Below are 20,188 nucleotides of genomic sequence, written 5' to 3'. Positions count from 1 at the left end.
CAGAAACAGCAACAGTTCACCTCCGCAGTGTTGTGGTTATCTCTCAAAAGAACTCCTCCTCAGAGAAATCTACCTCCATTGACACTAGAAAAGTTACTCATTAAGGGACCTATCAAGTTTTCGCCACAAATGTGTTGTTTTTGGCTCCTTTGGCTCAATGTTTTACAGAGCACTATACTTCATGAGAAAAATGTGTCTAATTTCAGACTTGCTACATCATTTCAAAGTTTAAATTGCCACGACTATGAGCTTTTACCATCAAAACAAGGCTTTGTAACAACTACGATTTTGCCGCCATTTTTAAGGTGCAGGAAATATTAAACTGGACGGTTTGACTTAACACTTACAAACTGAAATATGTATATAATTTGAAACAAATAAGCGAGCCAAAAGTATGGATATTGTAACAAAAATGAAGCCTGCTATTGTTTCTTGCGCTTTTATTTGTTTATGCTTATATACGTTTGTTTATGAAGCATGTATTATATGACGACAAAATGTCTCCTTCCTGAGAAGAGTTAAACTAGTCCTTTCGGTTGCTCGCTGGGAGTTTTTTAAAGGGTTAAATTAGCCGTAGTGAGACAGCTGAGGTCTGGAAGTGGTGAACTGATCCAGAACGGTGTTCAGCGGGGGCGGGGCATTTTGCATAAGCGTTACCACTTCCAACTAATTCAACCAAGCGATTTAACCGTTAACACTTAGCACAGTATCTTGAGGAGATATCAACTCAGCTCATAAAGTATAAGGCGGTTTATTCCTCGCTAAATATTTGCATGATCACCCCGGATCGTTACAGAGAACAAGGCTTGACCTCCCCATACAAGACTAACAGCTATTCAACACCATTAATCATTAATGATTTATCATTTCTAAATGTAATACTAAAGAAAAGTATTCTCTCTCTCTCTCTCTCTCTCTCTCTCTCTCTCTCTCTCTGTCTGTCTCTCTCTCTCTGTTATTCAACACTCATTGCTTGACTGATATGAAGCATGATTACTATAAGAGAACGCTGTTGCTAAAGTCATTACTTACAAGCAATAATAAAATACATGGAACCTGGTATAAACAATCTCTCTCTCTCTCTCTCTCTCTCTCTCTCTCTCTCTCTCTCTCTCTCTCTCTCTTCCCACACCCCCCACCCTTTGCAGGCCTGATGATTCCTGTGTTCTGCGTGGTGGAGCAGGTGGATGCAGGGGTGGTGGTGGATGGAGAGAGTCGTGAGGAGCATGCAGAGTTTGTCCTGGTCAGGAAAGATATTTTGTTCACTCAGCTGGTGGAGACAGCGCTGCTGGCCCTGGGATACTCCCACAGCTCTGCTGCCCAGGCTCAGGGTGAGTCTTCATTCAAACTGGTCTCAGTTCAGTTGTACACACTGTCTCTGTGTTAAGAAACACTTTACAGAAGAAGGAATGTCATTTTTAATGTCATATGCAATAGTTTGGACACATTTTTTTATTGACTTTCTAAGTGGAGATACATTAATTCTCTACAGGGAACCAACTAAAAACATTTTTTTCCTGCAATTTTTATTGTGCAGCTGCAGGGTCCAACACATTTGTAAAACATAAATCAAGTTGGGTTTGTGGCAAATCCTTTCCTCAATGCACAGTAGCCAGAACAAGATGTAAAAACATAAGCCTACATTTTTGTATTTTATTTGAGCCAAGAACTTCTGCAATTTTGAATCAGTTTTTAAATATGAGATCAAACAATTACAATAGCTTGCAGTTTCAGGGTATTTGGTTTCTCAGCTTACCAAAGTGATATACCATATGTCCAGAAATGTGAAGCCACCCCTTAATATCAGTGAATTTGACCACGTTGGTGTGCACCAACTGTAGACAAACAGGAGTAATGGACTTTCCTTGAGCTTCCTGGAGTGATGGAGCACTATTCATTATCTCTTAAATGAGTTGGTGTGACCTTTGTAATCCAAAACTAATCATACAACATCTCAACATTATGATATTTTAAATGATCAAATCAAATCAAATTTATTTATGTAGCACCTTTTACACCTGACGTTGTCACAAAGCAGCTTCACATAGTTATAAAAGTGTAGAAGCTGATACTGGAGCAAAGGAAGACCAACTAAGTACGACATTCCTGAAATTTCAAAAGAACAGTCAAATGAGCCTATGTCCACAAACATTTGACCATGTAACATAGAAGGTTACTTTTGTATGACTGGAAATAATCGCTAATTGGCTTTACAAAGTTTACTGCCAAGTAGAGAGCCTTTACAATAAGGACTTTGGTGTAACAAAGTTACATTGTGAGCAGGCCTCAGTGTGGAGCTGTTGACAGGAGCCAGGCTTTGATAAACAGTTTGTGCCTTTGCGAGAAGAAAAAGAGGAAGGCCATTTGTTCAGCACAACAGAATCACAGTCTGAAAAACTCATTAAAAGAGAACAAAGGAGATGGGGAGAGAAAGAATGTAGTCTCTGTGTGTGTGTGTGTGTGTACATATGTATATGTATATGTGTAGGACATCTTTATTGGAATGTATGTTTGTGTCTCCATGATGCCTTTTTTAGTGCCCTTGTGTGTATGTGTGTGCATATTGCTGTGTGTGTGTGTGTGTGTGTGTGTGTATGTGGGTGTGTGTGTGTGTGTGTGTGTGTGTGTGTGTGTGTGTGTGAAATACTGCAATTGTTTATGAGTATACGTGCCAAAGAAGAAACATAATAACCCTTTAATTTATTGTTGTGCACATGGTTGTCATCTCCTGGAAGGCTGAAAAGTTTACTTGTATTCTGTAAAGTATGCAGAAAATTTAAAACAGCAATGGCTTTGAGTTTAGCCATTGTAACAAAAGACATCAGCATTTATCTGAAGAATGGGCTCAAACTTAAACACTGATAAACACATTTTGATTTCATTATGTTCTCTAAAGTAGTGTATCCAGTTAATTAGTTAATTTTGCATTTCATATTTGAGAAAATATTTATCATATGGTAAGATGGGGAGCTAAGGTTTTGTAATTTAGGCTTATGGGACGATGAGTTCTTTAATTGAACTAAATGTAAGTCCTTTTACAGAAATAACAGATTTCTCAAATGACAAACATGTGTTTTGGCTACACATTCTGACCCCATTATAAACATATTTTCAATATTACATGTACATGTTTTAACTCATGCATTAATGCTTATTTTTTCCCCTGATATTGGAGTACTTTGACATGCTTTGGTGAAGTCAGGTTCACTAACTGCAGTAGCATACACATATATGCGAAAGTCCGAGACCAAACTTTCCTGTCAAAAACATCAATTAAGTGCAAGTTATTTATTTTTCAGTGTCAAAAAGGCACAAAACATATATTTAACAAAGAATTACACAGAAACCTCAACTAAATATAGTGTTTATTTTTTTTCAGTATCTAGTGTGTCCACCCTTTTCCTTTATTACAGCTTTCATTCTTTTCATTTTTTTCTTTCAGCTTTTCAAAGTCATCTTTGAAAGGTTGTTTTTCATGTGTTTTGTAAACACAACTAGTCCAATTGTATATTTTCTGCATCAAATTATTGTAGATGTTCTTTTTTTTTGTCAAAAACAGCTTCTGAGAGTTACACGTCCTTTCTGACACTGTGTTTAGTAGTCACAGTAAGAGGATGGGCAGAAACATTTGTAGATTTCAGGTTTGAATTATAATTAGAGCTAGTCATTCATATACATTACAAAAGATTATGAAAATATTTACCTAATTATGAAAACGTGGGTCTTTTTTAAAATAATTATTTTAATTTATAGTCATTTAAATGTGGGTTAGACCTAATCTCTAAAGGAAAAATATGTTGCTCTTATAAGCACTATAGATGTTTGATAAAGGAATGTACAAGGTAGTGGAGAACTTAAATACTTACAGTTTTGTAACTTCTACATTTTATGTATTATTCTGTTAAATGTGTCTTTGTTATACTTAATGGCAATTTTGACTGGTATTTGAGTAAATAATGGGTGGCCCCTAATATTTGTACAAAACTTTGTTTCAAATGAAAATATTTGCACAAATCAGTAACAGTATCATACTACTGTAGTACACTAATGTACTAATGTGGCACTTTTTTTTAATAAAAAAGGTAGTAAGAACAATAAGTCACCTCTCAAAATAACACAAACAATAGTGAGTGCAAGGATAAATGAAAAAACAAAAAACATCGCAATCCACACCACACCCACCTTTAGTCAACATATCAGCCCAAAGAACAGAGAAAAAGTCAGTTGCTTTTGCACTTACTTTTGCTCTCTTCTTTATTTATATATTATTATTTATTTATCTGTCTATCAAAATAGTTTGTAGTAATGAGAGAATAATCCAAATTGACCTTCCACAAAATACATACTGAGAGAGAGAGGGAGAGACCTCATCTCAAATGAATACTTTTTGTTTTTTAAAATAAGCGTTTATGTTAAATGAATAATTTCTGGCTTAAATTATACATTTTTTCCTCTGCGGTTTATGACCAAAATTACACAGAGTCCTGGCTATTTTCTCTCTGTTTGAATTGTGTCCTGCATAGCTCTCCTCCAGCAGTGTATTTAAGCTCCTCTCCCAGCACCGCGGCCTTTCTTTAATTAGCCTGGCCAGTAATTAACTGGGAGATATTGTTTATTTCAATTATAAGGGTCTGAGGATTTTTATAGAAACACACAGACAGACCTGTAGTTTAAGGCTTCAGACAATTAACGGTGGTGATGGCTTACAGAACGAGTGCATTGTTGCCTTGCCACGTTTGACATGCGGCCACTGAGGGTCAAACCACCATCTGGGTCAGTTTGATGAAAATATGTGGCTATTGCTTGATATGGTACAAGCAGGCATTTTGGATTCTTTGAACTGCAGCAGCTGCCTTATTTGATTTTTTGTCTTTGCTTTTGTGTCAGTGTGGGATTTTTTCTGCATTTTATGAAGACTTTTATAGCATATAAGAACCTAAAATATGATGCGTCTTATCTTAGTACGGAGATAGTAAGGCACATGCATGTTTCATGCAGAAACACTGGAATTTTGACATATATATATATATTTATAACATTGATATTTATAGGTTTACAAATACCATAAAATAGGTTTTATGTTCATTCTACCACAGATAAAAATCATCAAATATCTGTTAGAAATATCAAAATATCAGTCAAATCTAAACATCTGTTGAATACTGAACATTTGGTGCAAACCTTATTGTGTACTTCATTTGTTTTTACAGATTGAAAAATTAAAAATTTTAAGGTGTGATCAAAGGAACTGAGTAAAAAAATATAAGTAGCAACAGTCAGAGGAATTAGCATCTCTCAATCGGATTTAAGGATTAAACCAGATATGAATGACATGTTTAAAGTAATCACTCTTTGTCTGTTGCTGATTTGTGTTCTCACACAGTTGTAACTGTAGTGATTGATAGGGATGGCATGTGTGTATCTGCGGCATATCTTTTTTACACACATTGGGGCTTCCCCTCAACACCGCTGTGCCACTTACAGGCAGTCAAGCGTGTGCAGCCAGGAGCATCACTGCATGCTCTTTCTGTTTAACAGTGTGTGTGTGTGTGTGTGTGTTTGTGTGTGTGTGTGTGTGTGTGTGTGTGTGTGTGTGTGTGTGTGTGTGTGTGTGTGTGGTGTTCGTGTATATGAGTATATATGGATGGGTACACTTAAGCTTAGGCCAAGCCGCCAGCGCGCCACATGAAAAGCCATCAGTGGAAGCAGGAATTTTAATGTGGCAATGGGAACAATGGTTTGAAGTGGAGGGGAAAAAACTGACAAAAAGAAAAGCCTTCTCCAAGTTAAAAATGATTCATTAATGACCTTACCACAGGCTCCGTGTGTGTCTGTTTGTGCAACGTTAGCGCATACTGTAAAAGAGAGTAGACTCACCAAACGGTCAGGAAAGAGGTTTTTTTGGTCCCAAAACAGGGCAGTTGTGTTGTTAACTCCTTCAGTGAGGTCATTAAGAATTGCTGGTCGCACTGAAGCCCGTTTAAGCCCTTAAACTATAATGGCCTGAGATCTGCACAAATGAGGTGGTTTTCTAGTAGCAACTGATTCATCTGAAGATTATTTTTGAACAATAATGCTGCAGTTTTGTGATTGTTATTGTCATTTTGCCATGTCCTTTAAGTAATGTCAACACAGTTACATGAAGAATTACATAGTCTCCTGTGTAATGAGCTGTATTTACATTCAATATCTATACCGAGACTTATTGTTTTGACGTTGGAGAAGGACAACACAGCATAAAAAGATGTTTTTCCTTTGTGCAGAAGAAGACAGTGTGCCCAGTAACGTTTCATGAACTTCAAACTTTAAATTCATTTGTGCTGTCGAATGAAATGTCTGCACTTTTGAAACCGTCTCTTTTTTTTCGTCTTTTTTCAGAGAGCCTTGACTGAGAGATAATTAATAGCCAATTATTCTTTTCTTTTGTTTCTGAGAGCTGAGAGGGTTAAGGCTTGTGTACTGGCTCAATTATTTATGGTAAATCGAATCTACGCATTAAAAAAATAAATAAAATAGTGCCAGCTTCAGTAAGAATGGCTGTGTGGCTTGTATAGGCTCATGCAGTGTTGCACAACAAGACAATGAACAAAACAGACCCCGTCCTGTAGAAATCAAAGCTCTGCAGTAATATAAACACAGTCTGGAGAGAGAAAGAGAGCGAGAGGAGATCAGAAGGGGGAGTGGCACCACTTAAATTGTCTTCATCTGTTTCGCTTAGGCCTCTAATTCGCTATCTGGGGAATACATCTACACAGATACCTTTGGAGGAACGGGAGAAAAAAAAAACACTTCCCAGAGACTTCCCGAAAGCCTGTTAGTGCATAAGGTAGAGGAGAGTGAGTTAACTGGAGTCAGAGGGGTGGCCAGGCCCACTGCCACGGATGCACTATCCCACAAGGATAGATTCAGCCAAGAGGAATAAACCAGGGGTGGAACAGTTCGTGTCACAGTGTGTCATGTTAGTTTGACTTTAGCAGTCGAAACAGCTAGTTGTGCTTTGAGAAACACAAACGAGTAAATTCTGGGCTCTTTTGTAACTTTATATAATGTTGAAGGAATATCAATATCAATAATATCAATGTGTTGCATGTAAAGCAAGTTAGAAAATTATGGTCAGTCATTTCTTTGTAATTCTAAAAACTCATGAACTTATTAAGTTATGTATATGAATAAGTTTTTTGTGTAACTGTATATACATTCTCCTGCTCATTTTCATTTTCATGGTTAACTCTTATGTAGTGTTAAAAATGACAATAGTCATTTTATTCTACAGAAAAGAACCTAAACGTTCTTTTCTGACGTCTAAACGTTTTCAAAAGTAGTTTGAAAACAGAAAGCATGTCGCTGCATGTGCACTGATTTGTTCTATTCTTGGAAATAATAATGTATCCAAAGGTACTTGTAAGTTTTGGTTTAAACAGTTTAAAAAAGGTAATTGTACTGTTAGTGACCGTGAAGGTAGCTTATTATTATTGATACTTAGGTTTATGACTCTTTTGTGGAATGAAATGACAATTATGATTTTCCGTACAACACAACTGTTAACCGTAATATAGCAAGAGTCGGATAATGTTTATACAATATGTTATGCAAAAAAGCTTTAAAAATTAGTTGTATAGGAAAATAAAAATAAGTTACTCAGATTTTAGAAGTGCAAGGAAATGACTGACCATACTTTTGCTACATGTGCAACACAAAAATAGTTACACAATAAGACATTAAAGTGAACGTGAATCTCCCATATTGCTCAATTTCATTTGTGAATCATCTTATGTACTCGGCTAAAGTGAAGGTCATGGAAAAAGAGCAATGCTTTTTTAATGCAATTTCAATCTTTCAGATCAAAGTAAAACTCGTATGGTTTATCTTGGGTGGCAGTCAGTATACATTGTAGGGTGAAGATGCTGTAGAATTTTAATAAACACAAGGAAATGCCTATGTGTTAATCGATTATATGTTGTAGATGATGCAGAAGCAGATTTAATTAGCTGTCCATAACTAGCCAGTGCTGATAGACACTGGAGGATGTGTGTTGACTGAAAGTAGGCTATCAATCTCTGTGTGATTGAGACACTTCTGCAGCTGGAGATTTTCAACTTACAGAAACAGCCTGAAGGCCCTGAAAGAGAGAGAGAGAGAGAGAGAGAGATAGAGAGAGAGAGAGAGAGAGAGAGAGAGAGAGAGAGAGAGAGAGAGAGAGAGAGAGAGAGAGAGAGAGAGAGAGCATCTGGCCCATATTATGTCTGGCTCTCATTTAGTGGACAGTAATGCGATTTGCATTGTTTAGTTTTCACAGCTTCAACCCGTGTCTAATAAGACTAGGAGAAGTTACTCCCACCCCCAACACTGTCAGGGACTGTGTATTTCTTATACAGTGGCCACAAATGTAGATATTTTGACTGTTTTCCTATGGGTTATTTAGGTTATTCCATAAGATATTTAACAAAAAGGTATTTATTGTAAAGAAAAACACCTGTAACACATTAAAATGATAGTGGTCTCATTTTGTGGATGAAGTCAGGAGGAGAATTCTGAACAGACTGCACTGAGTGGACTGTAAATCCCAGCGGAAGGAACCTCAAAACTGGGGGTTGTTTCAGTGGTGTCTCTCAGCTTGTGTTCACTCATGAGGTCATGGACTCAGAAGTATAAAAAAGCATTTTTGATGAAACCTGAAAAGAATCTGCTTCAGCAAAAGCAGTGTGAAATTCACAGGTCTGCTGAAAGAATATTTGTGTGTTAGGGTTTAAAAGTAATTATTATTTTAGCATATTTAATAAATATGACACAAATATTCAAATTCTTTTCACTGGGTCACTGTATATATAGTATGTTCATATTAAACTAAAAAATACATTTGTGTGTGTGTGTTTGCGTGTGCCACTTTTGGCAAACAAATAGGTAAATAATGCAAAGATACCACAGGGTCTGATTTCCATGTGCGGTGCATCCCCACAATGCTTCTGACATCTGGAAATAAATAGAGCGGAGTCGATGATAGAACCAGCTCATCTATTTTTAATGGCTCAGCATGGTTCTTCAAAAAACCTGCAGGACAGTCATTTGGCGCTTCTGCAACACTAGCTTTGTCCTCTCACATGGCTTACCTGTAAGTGCTAGAGCAGATATGCTAGCCTGATTAATAGCCAATAATCACAGCACTTAATCAAATGGCACTTGGACCAAACATCGGTCAAATTACACTTTATGCTGATTATCTAAGAAAAAAATGATCTCTGTAAAATGATTCCTGCTTAGCTGCATTTTGTAAAACATAAAAAGTGACATTTGATTTAAAAAAAGACATTTTAATGCAATTTTCTTAGTAAATACTTTCTTATTTATTCAGTGCAATATTTAAAATTGTTCTCAGTAGAAGATGTGTTAACACATTTTCACTTACAAAATCAATGAACATTAAACCTCTTACACATTTTATTCTGTACCCAAAAAATAAATAGTATTCCATCCTGCCCTATGGTGAACATTTTGTCAGAAATGATTGTACAGGTGCATTATATTCATTAAAGGTACAAACAGTGTAAATGTATCTTTAAAGTTACAACAGTGGATGAGAGTTGGATATTTGAAAGCGTTCATTATATAACTGTGTAAAATAAAATAATAATAATATACATTCTGGAGATTAAATGGATTGTATGAAATTATTCATTCATTATCTGTAACCGCTTATCCAGTTCAGAGTCAGGGTGGGTCCGGAGCCTACCTGGAATCATTGGGGGCAAGGCAGGAACGCACCCTGGAGGGGGTGCCAATACTTCATAGGGCAACACACACACACACACTGTTGAGTTGCCAATCCACCTACCAATGTGTGTTTTTGGACTGTGGGAGGAAACCCATGTGGACACAGGGAGAACCCACCAAACTCCTCACAGACAGTCACCCAGAGCAGGAATCGAACCCACAACCTCCATGTCCCTGGAGCTGTGTGACTGTGACACTACCTGATGCGCTACTGTGCGGCCTGTGTATGAAATTAGTTACAACTTAAAAATCTAAAATTAATATAGAAAAATGGAGCATATAGAGAATGGAGGAAAATCAATGTATACATTCAGTATCCACACATTTAAGCAGGGATGTCCAAATGTATAGCCGATTGGCAGAATTAGGATTTTCCCCATATTTTACTAGAAGCAATGATTACTCCCAAAGCCCATATACTGGGGCCATAATAAAGAGATAAGATAGACTAATCATGTGAACCTCATCATATAATGAAAAAGCATGAGAAAGTTCAAAAGTGCTAGAGGAGATGAGTTTTATGGCTTTATATTGACCTACATTGACCCTAGGAGCTTAAGTCTTCAACCTTCCACAAATGTGACTCGATGACTTCCCACCTGGTTTTCAGCAATGGCCTGACCTCCCCATTAACATTCAGCCAAACGACGAAGCACCTAGGTCACTCAGGGACAGCCTCTATACGTTTGTTAGAGACAATCAGATGACACTGCGATGACTAACATGGCCACCACTCTCTCATGGACAATGCACACATTTAGGCCTTTATGGACCACTCCTCGGCCATAAACATCTGTCCCATCCTTTGCACAGCAAGAGGCATTTATAACGGTCAATTTGGGTTAATCAAACAATCATTGACCGGTGTTTATGGCAGGGCCATTAATGGAGGGGGGCTGGCGTGGGTGTCCGAGTAGAGCTAGGAGGGTGCGTTAGCCGCACCCTACACGTCCTTGTTGGCTGTAAAATAGCAGCAGCATCGCCCCTGGGAGCTACGCTTAATGGGGCAGCCGCCAGCCAGCGTGTCAGGTGCCTCTTCCATGCCTGATAAGGCTTTAATAGATAAGGCCTTATCATTACTGCCATTGTTCCCCGCTGTCTGCTTTTATAGCCTGGGATGAACCGTTCCACAGGGACAGAGACTGCATAGAGCTGAGAGAGAGAGAGAGAGAGAGAGAGAGAGAGAGAGAGAGAGAGAGAGAGAGCCCTTTATACCATTTCCCGTATCCATGATCCAACACAGACAACAGGCACCTTCATAAACGATAAATAATGACTCATCTCAGAGTATCATGTCATGGCTCATTCTAATACAGCATCTATAAACATGTGCCAGACTCTCAACATGGCGTATTTTGTGTACAAACAAAGCTCATATTCAAATGAATTTTCATCTGTTTCTGTTCCCACTTTCCACTGAGATGTCTGATGCTCCATTGTTAATTCATAATAATGTTTTTAACCTGTATTGCTGATGTAAATATAAAAATTATAATACTAAATGCCATTTATAGAGTGCTATTCAATAACCCAAAACAATGATATGCTAATGGGTGGAGCTGTGGTGATTTAATTATAACCATTCACTAACAGTGTGGGTGAGACTAGGCATCAGTTCTCTGATAAGGTAATGGGACTATGCTTTCTCTTTCTCTCTCTCTCCCTCTCTCTCTCTCCTTCTCTCTCTTTTACAGGAATCATTAAGGTGGGACGTTGGAACCCGTTGCCTATTCACTGCCTGACAGATGCTCCAGAGGCCACAGTGGCTGACATGCTGCTGGACGTCTACCACATGGTCACACTCCGCATCCAGCTGCAGAGGTCAGACAACACAAAAATTAGTTTTGAGGAACATATATAGTGTAGGCTATGTACTATGTGTGTAGCTATATTCATAAAACAATCAAATGTTTTGGTAGATATTTTCTTGGTACATATCAGTTGTGGCACTACATAAGCATGTCGTCAACACTTTTCAGACTGACCAAATTTACGTATGTACATGGTCGAGGGTAATCTGAAATGGTTCCTTTGCATACAAATGGTCTGGTTGAAAAACTATTTAAACTTCAGAGGAAATACTCACATAAGGAAATAGGTTTTGTTGTAGACAGGTATCAGGAAAACAATAAAATCAAGAAGAGGGTAGCACCACTAGAAATGTCATGTTTTTAGCTATCTATTTCTTGCTTTTGAGCTTAAGTGTGCCTTTGTATTTTAATGTGTACCTTTAAATGACGCACATCTTCTTAAGTGAGGTGCATCATTTAAAGGAACACTAGGTAGTATTTTTACCTTAAAATTACAGCTTCAAAATCATTGTGATGCTCCGCTGACCTGTAATAGGGGGAATAGGCCCTCTGTATTTGATACCTTCTTGATGTCAGGAGAGTGCTGTAAAAGTGAATTACAATCTGTAACTGTAGGGGGAGCCCAGGAGCAAAAAACAAAACAAATCTTACCTAGTTGTTCCTTAAAAAGTGTGAGCAGGACATCGCAATGTGCATGGCAAGGGCACTGCATTGCTACTGGAACCCAACAGGAATTTTCTGTGGTCAGTGCTGAAAATATTACAATATGTTTTTGCACTGTTGAGCATTCTAGCCATACTCAGTGCTACTGCGCATCCATCATTTTTCTGTTTATAGAATTAAGTTAACCTCATTTGCTTATTTGCACATTTGAGTGTTGGACCAGAAATGAGTAGATAAGCCTAACGCAGGGCAAAGTAAAAGTATTGTTAATTCAGAGACTAAATGAATATTAATGTTGGGTCCTGTGCCAGAAGGATGGAGACACCACAGCACAGACTTTTATCTTCTTTGCTCAAAGAGGCCTTTCATGGCCACTGATTGTAGTTTACTCCTGCATGTTTCTCAGATAAACACGAACTCCAAATGACAGGATGGGTGTATTATTGTGTTGCCGTGCACCGTCAAAATTTGTTTTTCTGTGTGTCCATGGTGAAAGACAAAGAAATGATGCTGTGCCAGCTGCATTGTGCAGTTTATTGATCAGGTGATAGAGAGCCTCAATGTATAGGGAAACAGGAAGTGATCGCTCCTATGTTTACAGCTTTGCCAAGCTGGAGGACCTGCCGTCTGAGCAGTGGAACCATGCCACAGTGCGCAACGCTCTGAAGGAGCTGCTGAAGGAGATGAACCAGAGCACACTGGCCAAAGAATGCCCACTGTCTCAGGTAAACTTACTGGCTTTTAGCATGTGGAAACTCTTCTTGACACCTGTTTATTTATTTATTTTTTAACATATTTAAATCATAAATGAACATATTTTCTTTGTTGTTTTGCAAATAATTCAGAATTGTAATTCATTTAATTATTTAAAATATAAATCTGTTTAGGTTTTAACATTTATATACAGAAAATTCATAACCGAAATGACAATGGACAGCAATCCTCTTTTTATTCCCTTGTAATCTGAGCAATAAATACTACTCCACACTTTCAGCTATTTAGGCTACATTAGTGGGATCTGTTGTCTCAGTGCCATTAGTTCAGTAGTTCAGTAGTGGATACTGCCATCAAATAGCTTTACAGCCATCTGTATTAAAGCTCACAATTAACAAGCCATAGGCCACAACAATATGAAGAACCCTATTAAGAACGAGAGCCTTGAGAGGAACCCAGATGCCATCCCCTCTGATCCACACCTGATATCAAAGCAATGACACAGCAGTGATAGTAATATATATGAGTATCTTATGAATACAGAAAATAATTAAACCTTCAGAATCAGAAGCATTCAGATTAACCAGAGAAAATACTAATATTTGAAGCACAATGCAAACAGGTGTAAAGTGCCTATGACATTAATCTTAATGAACAGCCTTAATGAAGGAAGACAAGGTCTCCGTAAACAATAGAACTGCCCCAGCAACACAGTCTCAGAGCAAACACTGGAAAAATGTAAAAGCCTGTGAGCTCCAGTAATTCACTTCATGGGTCTATAGTTTAATTTGTTGCTCTGTACTCTCCTCAGCTAAACCCCAATAAATATTATCTGCTCTTTACTAAGTGTTATCAATCTGCTTTTAATTTGTTATACACAATTGATCAAGCTTATGAATAAACAATTCCACATAAACGCATTTCATATTGCTTTGTACTTGGCTTGAATTTATGAGTCCTTTCTAACTCTGCAGAAATTGCTTTAATAGTTTCACAGCGGTTATGTGTGTGTGTGTGTGTGTGTGTGTGTGTGAGTGAGCCTCGCATTGCATGTTCACTTCCATGCAAAAGAGTAATCATTGAGATTTATGTATCTGTGCATGCTGTGTTTAAGTGGAGCACTCTGTGTGGGTGTTGATCCTCATATCAATTGCTAGCATATGTGTGTGGCTTTCTGTCTCTGCCTGGCTCTATGTCACTGAAGCTCAGAGCGTGTCGCAGCTCGATCGCACAGCCATACTTGGGTGGCTTTCCACAGTAACGCACTTACAGAACCATTTATCATCTTGATTTTAAGAGTTTGACCATGTGTATTTATTTCTGTTATCCTGCTTTTAAAATCCTATTTATATCTGCCTTTATTTCTGTTTACCCCACACACAGAGTATGATCTCCTCCATAGTGAACAGTTCCTACTATGCTAATGTCTCCACTGCAAAGTGCCAAGAGTTTGGCCGCTGGTACAAGAAGTATAAAAAGATTAAAGGTGAGATTAGTGCTACTGTCCTGTGGAATTTTTATTTTTCTGTCTCTGCTGAAGATTATTTTACTGAATTTTACATTTTGAACACATTACAACAAGATTGCAACCCAGTTATCTGTGTGATTTAAATTTCAAATTAGTATTGAGCAATTATGTTTGAGGACATCAACAAAATTTAGAATGGAATTCCTGTAACTACATATATATATATGTGTGTGTGTGTGTGTGTGTGTGCAAAGGTTTAAGGCACCAGAGATTATGACATCTAAAAAGCTATTTATCAGAGCAGTAAATGTTTATTTGATAAAAAATAAACAAACAAATAACAAATAACACCCAACATTAGAATAAAACCAAATAACATTATTCCAGTAAGTGGTTGTAATGTTATGTGTGTGAATGTGTTGGTTTAACCTTTTCAAAATCTCTGGCAGTCCGTATTGAGATTATCATCCAATACCTAGTTTTAGCAGTTAATAAATGATTTTAAATTATGTGTGCTGTTGATTTAACAAATTCATGCAATTAAGGATAATCTGAACAAAACATTGGTCTTCAAACTCAAACCCCTACTATTTTATAGAAAAAAAATCTTATATTTCTTATATGTTTTATATTATACAAGCATCACGCTTAACACTCATTCTAATTTTGAATTGAGGACCTTACAAATACAACTATTGTCCAGTGCCCTGTCAGGGGTATTAATCCCCTCAGCACTGGGCTATGGAACAGTGGAACATATCCTTAAGATGAATTTGTCTGCTGTCATGAAATACAGTATATTTTATGGCCACATGCAAGAGAGATTTCCTGAAATGACCCCATTACATTACATTCATTTGTGATTATGGGGGCTGGAGGGGACAACAGTTCCTGTGAAGATCATCTCTTAGTGCCCTCTCTTACATGGGATTGGAGTAAATCCATCCCTACATACAATGGAAAGCAAGCCTCCCCCTCCCCAAGGCTACTGGAGGTCTTCACTTTTAGCATCAAAACGCCTATGACAATTTTCCTCTTATCCCTTGCCTCCTCAAAAGTGACATAATTACACAGCAGGACAGATCAAAGCACCGTCCAAACCCCAAGTGCAGTGACACGGAGACAGAGATATGGTGAAGAGTACAGAAGTCCTCTGCATGCTGACAGAGCGAGCAGTATTGGGTTACACTGAAACTCTGCTATTAGTTCTGCTCACTGCTTCTCAGAGCCAAACACACAGCCATGTGCCTCCAGATGTGAGCAGCAATGCAGAGGCATCCCATTGGGTCACACAGTTGTCCATCACATAGGATTTGTCCTTGTTTTATTGTAACTATCATTAACTTCAGTGCCATAGACCTGATTCAGTTTCTTCTTTTCTCATGCTCAGGTGATTACTTTGAGAAGATGTGGCCAGCACGGGAGAATTCTGAAATTAAAGGTGGGTGGTGATTTAGCACTTCATTTTAGGGTGGTGTATGCATTGCTTAGATGATCAGGTATATACATTTATTCCATTTGTACTGTGAGAGGTGGTTTCCCAGACAGGGATTAAGCCTAGTCCTTAACTATACCCTCCTTTCAATGGAAAATCACAATTCAAAATGCTGTGTAGTCCAGCACTATGTTTAATTGCTGTTTGGGAAACCACCCCTAAAAGTATATGTTACATTTTTCTGTAATTGTAATCTAGGTGAATCTTGGTGAAATTTATATATGCTTTTAATAGTTTCAACATGTGAAAATGAAAAATACAAATATTGACCATGTTAACACACAATTTGCATATTAATGTAGCCTCAAACCCTTGTATCTGAAAAAGGGATAACTTTATAATTGAAGAAAATATGTTTAAGTGCATGTTAATGTAATATTTTATAATCCAGAATAATTTTAGATTATATTTTTGTGTGTCCACTGATTATGAAATTCACACAAGCAGAAGCACAGCTTAAATTGTTGTTTAAATTGTCCAAAAAAAAATGAGTACATAGATTTTTATAGACAGCAGAATTGCGAACCACTGTTCAGTGGTTTGTTTTTTGTTCTTACTCAAAGCAAAGGGCTTTAAATGAATGTGAAGGTAGTTTCCATCATTGGTTATTGCCCTCAAACCTATTTAACCACTGTTTCTGATCTTTTCTCAGTGGAAAGAGACAGCATGGTGGACTTCTGTGTGTTAGGACAGCGTCCTCCTTCTCATTTGGCCGGTCTGGCTCAGTTGGGACCTTTGGGTAGTGCAGGTTCCCTTGTGAAGGCTGGCTCTGGAGAACCTCAGAACTCTGCTCAGTCTCAGCCTCCATCCCAAGGGCAACCACAACCACCATCATCCCACACTGGCCAGCTCCACCACAGCCCACCACTGCGAGCTCAAGTGGCTCCTCCACCTCCTCCAGCTGCCCTGCAACCTCTCCTTGGACCAGGAGGCCTTCTCTCACCTCAGCTCAGTCCACAGCTCGTGCGGCAGCAGCTAGCCATGGCTCACCTCATCAACCAGCAACTGGCTGTCAGCCGCTTGTTGGCTCACCAACACCCCCAGGCCCTCAATCAGCAGTTCCTCAACCACCCGCCCATTCCAAGACCCGGCAAGTCTGGGGGACCTGTAGAGCCAGGATCCAACCCTTCAGCAGCAGAGGTCTCTTCAGATATTTACCAGCAGGTCCGTGATGAGCTTAAGAGGGCCAGTGTCTCACAAGCTGTCTTTGCAAGGGTGGCATTCAACCGCACACAGGTACAGTGCCATGTATTGGAGGGGAGGCTATTGACAAAGAACGCGGATTTTGACATGCAGCACGAACGTGATTACAAATGGGTGCCTTGCTGAATCCCAGTGATAATTTTGGCAGCTGATTTGGTTTAGTTTTAGACTCATTTAACATTTAAAATACAAGTTCAAACTGTGCTGCAGAAGGTACTCACAAACTAAGACAAAGACAACTCCAAGAGTTTCAGCTTTAGTTTTGGGGTTCCACCATTTTGTAATAGTGTGTTGAAACATTGTGGACAATTCTCATTCATTTTAATCCACTGTGTTGTTTGGTAAAAAACCTGAATGAGGCAGTGTCTGAAATCGCTCACTATCCTCCTGAATTCAGTTCCCTTTAATAGTGCACTGTAGAGTATTTCAGAAATAGCACTAGAATCTCAAAGAAATGATTTATGGTGTGTCAGCTCTTCTTCACTAAAAACATACAAATAGTAAAGAGGAATTAACTCCCAAAGAATTATTTCTTTGAGCGTCATCGCCATGACAACAGACAAAAGCTGTGGCGTCTTCCTGCTATTATTCCCTCTGCAATTTTTCAAATAATAAATTATAAGTGGTTTATATGTTTTCACATTCTTGTTTAGTTATTACTCATTAATTAAAAGTGCCAAATATTTTGTCACAGTTCAAACCCTTGTCTAGTTTTTGTTGTGATACAGGTAATCAATTATTATTTTTCATCGTAGTTATCGTTAATATACTTAAAACTGCTGAAGTCAAAAACAAGAGTTAAACATTTTCAAGAACCAGTATTGAACTTTATTATTTTTAAGACTTAAAATAAGCCAAATTCATGCCCCAAAATGATTTTGGTTTTTTTGATTGTTGTTCAAAATAGCATCACATCCCTGAATACATTTTATTTAAATAAAATTATAATAATGCAAATGCTAATAAATCTGAGGAATCTTAACATTGTCTGATTTCAACTTGCCACAGATAAAGCCTCTGTCCTCAGCCCAGTCACTTGCAGTAAGTGCAATTATTTGCTTAAATCATCCAAGTCATTTAGCAGTAAACTAAAACATTAGTGTGAGAGGAAAGTTAGGTCAAAGTGATCAGATCTGCAAGACTACTACACTAAAGCCCAGCATGGTGACTCAAGCCTCTGGGCCATATCCAGTCTATTCTCCCGCCCTCTCAGCAGCCCACACACCTGGCGCATTGAGCATCCACAAGCCAGTATTACGCCCCATTAGAGCCCAGTCATCGAGTGGGTGGTAGATGATGTGATGCAGGTGAAGACCAAGTAGGGTTTAGTGTGTATATACTTGCATCAACTTGACATTTCACACGTTTGTATTTGTGTAAATTTAATTATGAGATTAAATTGGAATTAATTAGAATGTGATATTCATTGATGAACCAGTTTACTTCCTCCTCTATTTAATTTCTCAGTTCTTCAAGGGGGCATGTGGCTTTGTAACATCAAAAAGGTTTTCAATATTATAAACCTTAAAAACAATAGCTTTTTAACAGGAGTAAATACACTGCTTACTTTTGAATTATGAGTTGATGTAATAATATAGCATTAACATATATTATGTTTTTTATTGTAATGATTAAGTCTGAACCAATGTTATTGGTTCATTGTTATGATTCAGTGTTGAAAAAACTGTGAAAAACAGTGTAAAAAAATTTAATTACAACCCTTAAGGGATGACATGATAAAGTCTGACAAAATGTATTCATATGAACAACAGGGTCTGCTCTCTGAGATTTTGAGGAAGGAAGAGGACCCTAGGACGGCCTCTCAATCACTGCTGGTCAACCTCAAGGCCATGCAGAATTTTCTTAACCTGCCAGAGGCTGAGAGAGACCGGATCTACCAGGAAGAACGTGAACGCAGTATGAACCCCCCTGTAGGCCTGCCCCCGACTTCAAACTCTGGGTCTGGAGCTAACCGACTCTCACAGGTACACCATCATTCTCTTACATGTAATTCAGCAACATACATTTCCAAACCTTTTCGTTTTTCTTTCTGATGTATTATAACGAGACCCGCATTGAAATTTGTGGTATGTCTAAGTTTGTGTTGTTTATCTGTATGTTTTGAGATTGTTGTAGTTTCCTTGCAATGTTTTCTGTTTGTCGCTGTCTTTGAGTTACACCTAACTCGGGTTTTATAAGGGTTTTGTGAAGTTAGGACTGACACAGTTCTATGCAGAGATATAAAGGAAGAAAGCATTTCCAAAATATGCTGAAACTCAAAAGAAATGACCTGTTTAAGCAGTAGTATAACTTTGTGTAGACTAATAGTGTTTATTGTGTTTAAATATGTTTGTGCTTCATATTTTCTCACGTTAAATATGATGGAAAACTTAGTATCCTGGATATTTTACAAGGGCATTACATTTTTCTTCCACTGATATTTTAGTTAAATCATATTTGACTCACTGAAACATCATTGTCTTTTATGACAGCAAACTTTATAGGTCAACTAATTATTTGTATTAGTATTTCAGTGATGTGGTATTTCATCAGTGATGCCATAGGGCCATGAACAAATTGCTTCCTTTTGTGTTGAATGTTCCGTTGCTAATGGCACCCCATGCCACCCTATGCAGAAAGTGTGGGAGCGCAGCATGGATGAGCAGTTAACCCCTGACGCCTGGGCATCTATCTGGAAAAATAAGACCAAAATCACTAACTCGGTGAGGATCACAAACTTTCTCTGCATCTTCTGTCTCAATTGTCCTCACAATGTGGTCTACAAATATGTTTTGCCATTCATTCATGCATGTATAATAAATAACATAGTTCTTTTTATAATTCACATTTGTGTTTGTACTATGAAAGGAAGTATAGATGGTTATAGTTGAAAAAGTATATTTTTAAAATCATGCACATTATATAACCTGCATATTACTACTGTTTTTAGTTTACTACATCATCTGAACACATCAGCGCTCCTTCACATTGTGTAAATATTTCATAGAGAACGGATCAATAGAAATACAGCATATATTATATTATATTATATTATATTATATTATA

General features: G+C 37.8%; 1 protein-coding gene across 2 annotated transcripts in view; it reads left to right on the top strand.

The window, feature by feature from the left end:
• The window catches only part of satb2 (SATB homeobox 2), a 62,024-nt gene that overhangs the window by 18,729 nt on the left and 23,107 nt on the right, over positions 1–20,188 (top strand). For both annotated transcript variants that reach the window (XM_066641310.1, XM_066641309.1), the window contains exons 3-10: positions 1,149–1,331; positions 11,463–11,589; positions 12,844–12,967; positions 14,340–14,442; positions 15,815–15,865; positions 16,572–17,155; positions 18,895–19,107; positions 19,759–19,845. In XM_066641310.1, the coding sequence (XP_066497407.1) occupies positions 1,149–1,331; positions 11,463–11,589; positions 12,844–12,967; positions 14,340–14,442; positions 15,815–15,865; positions 16,572–17,155; positions 18,895–19,107; positions 19,759–19,845 (1,472 nt within the window). The remainder of the gene's footprint in view (positions 1–1,148; positions 1,332–11,462; positions 11,590–12,843; positions 12,968–14,339; positions 14,443–15,814; positions 15,866–16,571; positions 17,156–18,894; positions 19,108–19,758; positions 19,846–20,188) is intronic.

Source organism: Hoplias malabaricus, chromosome 12, assembly GCF_029633855.1.
Source record: "Hoplias malabaricus isolate fHopMal1 chromosome 12, fHopMal1.hap1, whole genome shotgun sequence".
In the NCBI taxonomy this organism is placed as follows: Eukaryota; Metazoa; Chordata; class Actinopteri; order Characiformes; family Erythrinidae; genus Hoplias; species Hoplias malabaricus.
The sequence above is the reverse complement of the archived record's forward strand: the minus strand, read 5'-3'. Positions and strand labels throughout refer to the sequence as shown.